The sequence below is a fragment of the Staurois parvus genome, unplaced genomic scaffold, assembly GCF_062004578.1.
Source record: "Staurois parvus isolate SC_StPar_1 unplaced genomic scaffold, SC_StPar_1.0 ptg000071l, whole genome shotgun sequence".
Lineage (NCBI taxonomy): Eukaryota > Metazoa > Chordata > Amphibia > Anura > Ranidae > Staurois > Staurois parvus.
This window is the reverse complement of record NW_028317867.1, coordinates 7902212-7910338: the sequence shown is the minus strand read 5'-3', so window position 1 is coordinate 7910338 and position 8127 is coordinate 7902212. Positions and strand designations below refer to the sequence as shown.

General features: G+C 39.3%; 1 protein-coding gene across 1 annotated transcript in view; it reads right to left on the bottom strand.

Annotated features, from left to right (window-relative positions):
- Positions 1-1855: 1855 nt before the first annotated feature.
- TUSC3 (tumor suppressor candidate 3) overlaps positions 1856-8127 on the bottom strand; it is a 358515-nt gene continuing 352243 nt past the window's right edge. Inside the window, exon 10 of the mRNA XM_089669302.1 lies at positions 1856-5559. Coding sequence (XP_089525428.1) covers positions 5544-5559 — 16 coding nt within the window. The 3' untranslated portion in view covers positions 1856-5543. The remainder of the gene's footprint in view (positions 5560-8127) is intronic.

The window sequence follows — 8127 nt, the reverse complement described above, 5'->3', positions numbered from 1 at the left end:
AACGTGAGGAGGTGGTGGTCGGAGAGAGGGAAGGGGGTGTTAGTGAAGTGGTTAAGGGTACAGAGGTGGGAGAAGACGAGGTCCAGGGTGTTCCCATTGATGTGGGTGGAGGATTGAGTGTGTTGTGTGAGCGCGAAGGAGGTGGTTAGGTGGAGGAGTTGAGAGGTAGCTGGGGTGTGGTCGTTGATGGGGATGTTGAAGTCCCCGAGGATGATGGTCGGTAGCTCAGAGGAGAGGAAGAAGGGAAGCCAGGCGGCGAAGTCATCCAGGAAGCGGGCTATGGATCCGGGGGGCCTGTAGATCACTGCGATCCTTAAGGGGGTGGGTGAGAAGAGCCGGATGCAGTGAGCCTCGAAGGAGGAGAAGGTTAGGGAGGGGGGGTTAGGGAGGACCTGGAAGGTGCTCAGCGGTGATAGGAGCAGGCCGACACCACCACCTTTGTGACCGCCCAGTCTTGGTGAATGGGACCAGATGAGACCTCCATGAGAGAGTGCCGCAGGGGAGGTAGAGTCGGTGGCCTGTACCCAGGTTTCGGTGATGGCTAGGAGGTTGAGGGAGCGGGAGATAAAGAGGTCATGGATGGCAGTTAGTCTACAGGTCAGTCCTCTGGTATCTTCCCGTTCTAGAAACTTGGAGAAGTTTCTAGAAGCCAGTAGGCAGAGGAGGGTCTGATCTGCATAATTATGGGAGTCTGACTAATCCCAGGCAGGAAGCATGGCAGTGTGGGACATCAGCGCATAAACATAACATAGCCTGGGCAGCAAGAGGAGTCAGGTGGAAAATGGATTGAGGAAGGTGCTGCTGGTGTGGTGCCTGGGAGGGGGCCTTGGAGAAGGGGGGTCTGCCTACAGACTGGGAGCTTGAAAGAGGGACCTTTACTGTTCTACAGTCCACCGGAGAAGGACAGCCCATTAGCAGGGGAAGATGCAAGCCCAGCATAAGATCTGAAAGCAGTTTTACCCTTATAGCTACAGGAACAGGAGAGTGTGAGTACTTCTACACTACCTGGGCCTACAAGGGAGAGGGCAGTCAGGTGCCATACCCAACTAGTTCTCCCTGGGACAGTAAACTTATGTTTCTCAGAATCACTTGCCTTGGGATACTTCCCATGACAGCCATGTGGATGAGGAGATTTATATCTAGGATCTGAAAAGGTTCACCTAAGGGGATTGAGTGCTCCTAGTAAGGACTGTATGCTGATCCATTAAGAGACAAAAATCACTCCAGAGTGAGTAGAAAATCCAGTATCTAAGGTTTCTTTTCTTTTAATACTTAGAAAGTGTTGTCCTCCAAGTTGTTTCGGTTTCATTCGGCATCCTATATACCCCTATACCCCATCTAAGTTGTTTATTCCTTAATAAAACAAACACAACAGCTCATGGACTGATCATTGACTTTGGATCCAGGAGTGGAAAATGTGTGTTACCTGGCTGGGCAGGAGGTAGAGAGGGACCCAAAACCAGCGGCTCTCAAGAGGGTAGCACTACATTTAATAAAACATACATCAATGGCTTCTACCGATGGGGCTGATTTCACTTTGACAACAATGCACAATGACATACCATACCATCTCTCTTTGAATCATGGTTTCTTTGATTCAGCAGCTGTGTTTTGTATGTATGGTACTTTTGCTGAGTACAGAGATTATCATTCCTGTTGGAAACATCCTGTGCATGATAACAAGTCCACAATGGTAGCCTAACCCTACACAGTTGAGTGTTACAAGCCATTGTACCATTGGTTTGATAAATTACATCACATGGTGCTAAATCATGCATGTGTAAGGTGGGAGATATTCACCAACATCTATTGTAGATATGATATAGTTAAAGAAAACAAAATGTAATTACACAAATTCAGTACAATACTTTATTTATTATGGAAATGCATGAAACATTTGTTCTATTTTACATAATAAATACATAAATTTAACACAGTATGCAAATTGAATCCCTAAAAAATTACATGTTCCTAATATACAAATGTTCAAATATATATGTCGTACTCAATTTGAATGAGTAGTGAAAAAAAATGAACAGTTAAAAAAATGCTTACACATAAATATAGAAAGCATTTCCTATTTTAAAGCTGAACAGCAGACAGATATAAAAAAACACAAATGAATGCAGCACTCTATTAATAAATATATACTTGTATTTTTTTTTAAACGACTTGTGTAAGCACCCTAATTGGACCTATCAGACTCCTGCGATCCCTTGTACAGCACTATTTAGACTGGAAGAGGGATGGACAGCGCTGGGAGCTAATTAAGTGCTCTGCTTGCAAATGTGCTGCCAAGGCACAAGCTGATAGGAGGTGAGCAGAGAGATGACCTCATCAGCTTGCTGCTCTTTCATTGCTCAGTTAGGAGTCTGGGGAATGTGGAGATGACATAATTGTATTCTTTAAAGTCAAACTATGGCTTCCCATTAAAAAATGTGCTACAACACTTAATTATATGGGAAATACATTTACATTTTCAGCTTCCCCTTAGTCCTCCTGCAAAGTCCCACAGATACTTGTACACTGCCAGTGAAGTACATCTAATGGAGTTTCCTGTGTTGGTTGGGCAACTCTGTGTTTCTCCTGAAGTTAGAGCAGAGATGACACTCATGTAGGCTAAGGCTGGCCATACATTATACAATTATCTGCAGATTTTTGGTTTAGATTTACCAAAAACCATATAATAGGAGGACAAACCTAAACAACACTTTCAGTTGTATCCAATTAAGCAGGCCCTTGCACTACATAGTTGAAGGTAAATCTAAAGGAAATTGGGCAGAAAATCTGCAGATAATTGTATAATGTATGGCCAGCCTTAGTCTGCTAGAATTAAAAGTGAGATGAAAAAAAATGTAGGGGGTGCAGCTATAAGCACTGTAACTGCCAATTTTAAAGCTTGCCAAGCAGCACTTAGCCACACCTAATCCTGCCCACTGACTTTTGGATTGACAGTACTGCCTGAGTTGCTGTAATCCTAACAACAGTAAAATGCACAGTCGAGGGGGGTAAATCTCAAAAGACAATGCACAGAAATACATATCTTCTGGCAAATAGCTTCAGCTGTGTATTTAGATGTCTGCCTGGAGTTCATCTTTGTTGATATGGAGGTAAATTTAATCATAAAGGCATGGAAGGAACAGATGACTCTAATACCTGCACCAACGAATATGGTGTTGGTGTTACACTCAGCCTGCCAACATTGCAGTCCATAAACAAGGAATTTCAATCAATCTGTCATTTAAAAAAATAATATATATAATGATTTTTTGTTAAGGAATGAAAGATGCATGGCTGTCATACTGACCAAGCAACTTCATTTTTTTCTGGGACAGATACAAACAAGGGTGCAGATCAAGAGTTCTGATGTCACTGGCCACATACTTCTTTGTGGTCATGTCTGGGGAAGTACTGGAATTAGAGACAGTAAGACAACCAGCAATTACAGGAGGAGGTCTCTCATGATAGGACATATTTAGTATGTTGGGGGCAAGGTCTTTCACAGGATATTCACATGACTTTGGTCTATGAAGTATTCATGGGTTGTCACTACCTTGGCGAATGGATTCCCTGCAAGATAGGGGGTGACAAGTTTTGGACTTTATTTAATGCAGAGGGTGCCCCCCTATGGACTGGAACACGGCTCCCAGAATGCAAAGCTGTCTCCTCTTTGTGGTGTGAACTTTTGTAAATATTCTAACTATTTTTGGAGTTAAAACTTTTTTTTTTTGTTTTCTTTCTTTCCTGTAGCTTTTGTTTTCATAAGGTGAGTTAAATTGCCAAAACTCCATGTGGTTTTCAACGTTAACAATGTAAAATTTTAGGAAGGTTAGTGAAAATGAATAAATTTATAAATAAAATTGAAGTATTCATGGGTGTTAGATACAGTATTTTTAAAGACCACTGTAAGTCTATGTGACATGAGTAAGTCTGCTTAAATATGTATGGACCAATGACCCACTGTATGCCTTTATTGTTAAAAAAAAAGGCTTCAGACAAATTAGTAACCTTATACTTAGATTCTCTTTTTGTTTGGGCTTTTGTATTTCAAGAAAGAAAATGTTGTTCTTGAAATATTTGGACCTTCACAATAAAAATACACTAAAAGTGCAAACTGGCCTCTGCACATAATGCAAAGTCGTCTGCCAAAGAATAAGTTCAAACATTCATTTCAAATCCCTGTTTACCTTCAAGAAGCTGATTTTATGTAAGGTAAAATATGCCTTTGTATTAGTGTCCTGTAATCTTCTGCACAGAGGTACCCAGACTGGAAGGGGATGGGCAGCAGTGTGAGCCCATATGGCTCCATATAATTGCAAAGTGCTGTCATCCTAGGACCTTGTTAAAATAAGGAGACAGCAGTGTGGTGATGCCCCTTCACTGTGGAAATAGGAGGCTGGGGCAAGTTCTGTTATTAAGCTCTATTGCTCAAAAGAGGCAGAGAAAAAGATCACCAAACAGGCTTTTCTATCTACCAGGGATATCTACAAGGCAAGATTACAAGATTGACTGAACAGAATTACAAATCCTGAATGAACGACTTCATCTGCAATTAGTGGATTATCTGGGGTTTAGCTGTAACCAATATGGTTACCCATTAGGCATATACAGTACTTCATCTTTAACACTTGAACTGCAGTCATATATAGTATGGCTGACGCACAAAAACATAAAATGCTCATGACCTAATTAAATATTTATTTTCTGGTGTTTTTTTAGCCATTCATTTCTACTGTAACAAACTTTAAATCAAATTTTTCTACTTTAAAGCGGAACTTTACTCTCTCAATCAATATTAAGTATTTTTAATCCATATCTTGCTAGCATTAGCAAATAGAAAGGAAAGTTTATTTACTTGTTTTAAATTTTATTTTAGATTTATTCAGTTCTTCCTGGTTTTCTTTCCTAGGCAATTGATGTCATACATCACAGGAGTCTTCAGGAGGGAGGAGGGGCTTTCTCAGCTAAGCACATCCTCTGGTATTTGTGCCTGAGCTAAGAGCAGATGGATTCAAATAAATGCTACATGAATCATCTGCCCTTACCCAAGATGGCCACAGCCAGAAATCCTAGGGGGCTGTTTTTCTAAGTGATTTCTCAGCAAAATAAAGCATGGAGACATAGATGGATGGGGGAGTTTGCTTTGAATATTAAAAATGAATTAAACAGTGTTCTTGGTTTGTGGTGCTCAGATGCAGTGAAGTTCCCCTTTAATAATTAATGGTTTAATTTCCCTTCTCATGTTTTTCCTAAAAACTGAAAGCTATATACGGTGAAGAGGCATGGCATAAAAATCAATGAAGACAATGCTATGGACAGACTTTTAATTAGGTGAGGCTTCTGAGAAAGAGGCGCATGTGTCTAATTACATTTTTATGTAATAAAAATAACAACACACTGATGTATACACCACTGCACTAAAACATAACACTGAAAGTAAACAAACAGCAAACAAAATGAAAATAATGAATATACGTGCCATGTGCACCAGCAGAAATACTTTGTCTTCAGTATAAATTGTGACATCTTGGGATCTGTATATTTCATTTAATTAAAAAACTGGAAAAAAGAAAATATTATTTGTTAATGCATCAACATTATTAATGTTGTTAATTATAGCGTGCTAAACAAGCCAATGAATAACACTGCTGATTCCAATAATTAAACTGAATTTCCTAATGGAGACTTTCTAAATGGGAAGACTGGTAGTTCAGTGATTAACATTTTTGCTATGTAGTGCTGGGGTCCTCGGTTCAATTATCATCAGGATTTCATTTGCATGGAGCTGGTATGTATTCACTGTGTTGACATATTCCTATCTGTTCCATTTTCATCCCAAAAAATAAAGGTTGTAGAAATCATCATCAAAAATTAGTCATAGTAAGTGTATGTCTATCTGACTACAGAAGGGGTAATCTGTAAGCTCCTTTTGGGTTAAAGAACAGGTACAAATGGTAAAGTACTGCATATTTATCAGCGCAATACAAATTAATACAATAAATATAACATGACATCGTTCAGATGAATGTTAATAGCAAAAAAATAAATTTGCAGATTGCCTAACAGAAATACATATGATTTAAAACTGTCATTTTCTGATTTAGGTCAGAGCCTGATTGGCATATGTGGGACAGTATGGGAACTTTCTTTAAACTGATAAATAATTACTCCCCCAGTTTCTCTTTGAAGAAAAAGCAAAAAAAAATATTTAAGTATTGAAACCATTTAATTAAGTGTTCTTGTGCTGATTAGATGAATCAAGTGTAATCAAGTGAAATGTTGATAATGTTAAGTATTGCACTCCTTGATCTGAGAGACTGACATTTTTGTTGCTTTGAAGGGTAACTTCACTTTCATAGGATTAAAAATAGTAAATAATAAAAAATATATACAATTGCTACACAAGTCGTACTGTAATTGAATATTATTAAAAATGTACTTTTCTTTTCAATCTGCAGTTCTGTAATTTTTCTGTAAAATGCATAGCAATATGGCAATGTGAAGGCTACATAGAAGGTGTACTGAACCCCCCCCCCCCCCAGCATGTCATTCTCTGCTTGTGTGATTGGCTTACTGATTTTCCTAGAAGTCTGCACTAAGATACATGTCAGATTTTGGGCATCCCCTGCAACAACAATATCCTATTTGGTGAGATACTTCCAAAGAGAAATCACATCTTAAAGGGATGAAGACTCTGCAATGTTCCTAATTAGAGCCCTGCAGCTGATTGATGATTATAAAATCACTCCCCTACAGATGGAAACAGATAAACAAATAGCTATTTCTTCAGAATAACAAAAGATAGGAATTTGCAACAAAGTTTGTCAAAATCTCTACAATGTACGTATATCACCCCGAGGGGATTGTTTTTTTCTTAAACAAAATTGGAGTTATGCTTTCAATTGGTATAGACATACGCTGGGGTTCTTGAGTGAAGTATTTCCAGTAGCTTCAAAAGCAGGGGTAGCCAGAAGTTTAGCTGAACTTAACATTTAACACAAGAGTTCTGCTTAATATGGCCCTGCAAAAATTCTAAATAATTCCCAATATGGAAGGTCCCTGGAGCAGAAGTAGTACACTCTCCAACTAGAAGTCTTGACTTCTCTCCATTCCAATGGTGCAGCCTTCATCAGACTGTTTAACATTCTATACTTTGGGAATGTGGGATGCCTGTTTCTCCTGATCAGTGCTAAAGCTTAACCCTCTTACTCCGTACATCACTATAGGGCACATCAGTGACTTAGGGTACCCTTCAATTAATGCAAAGTGCATGCTTAAAGGACAGCATGCAGGCAGGTCAATGTAAAACCTAGCCCTGAAGTTGAACCCCAGTAACAAAATAAGACTGAGGAACACAAAGGAGAATAATCTGCCTGTCTAATAAAGTTGATGGCATTTAAAGACCCTCTGACCTGGTAAATGGCTCCTCAATCTCTAAGCATTGCATTATGGTATGGGATGTGTGCCTCATGCCTGTAATCACCAACATTTTTAATATGGCTGCAGAAAAGACCAAGATGGCAGGCAAAAGTTGTAAAAAGGAGAAAAATCCTTACACCAAAAATGGTACTTTAGTTATAGGTGAAGCTCAATGGGCTGCGTGCAACCCTGGTTTTTTAACATATCTTGAATGCTTTTATAGCAAAGGTTCTCTGCCAGAATGTGTTCCTATCCATCTGGAATACATTGCAGCTCCCTTGTTTTAACCTCTATAATATAAAATTAAAAAACACAACAAGGAGACGTATACTACTAATGATGTCAATAGTAGGGGTGGAGACCCTGGAATTTAAGCACAGAGCTCTCCAAGAGACATAAGAAATGGTCAGGTGATTTAAGTTAAGATAATAGTAAAAACAGCCACTTTCATGTGTTTAAAGCATTTGTAGATCGCTTCTCTCTTCATTGGGAGAAGTGATCTACACCGCTTCAAAAAAGGCATTCAGAGGAGAACTCTCTCCTCTGAGAATGCTGGAGAACTGAGTAGCGGTCATTTACCGCTGCATGATAAAAGGACACCTTAGTAACATGAAGTCCTACTTCTAAACTCACATTTTAGGCAGTGACTAGCCCCTTTGAGTTCTAAAATACAAAGTTTAGGAAAACTAAACTGGGTTTCATCCCTGG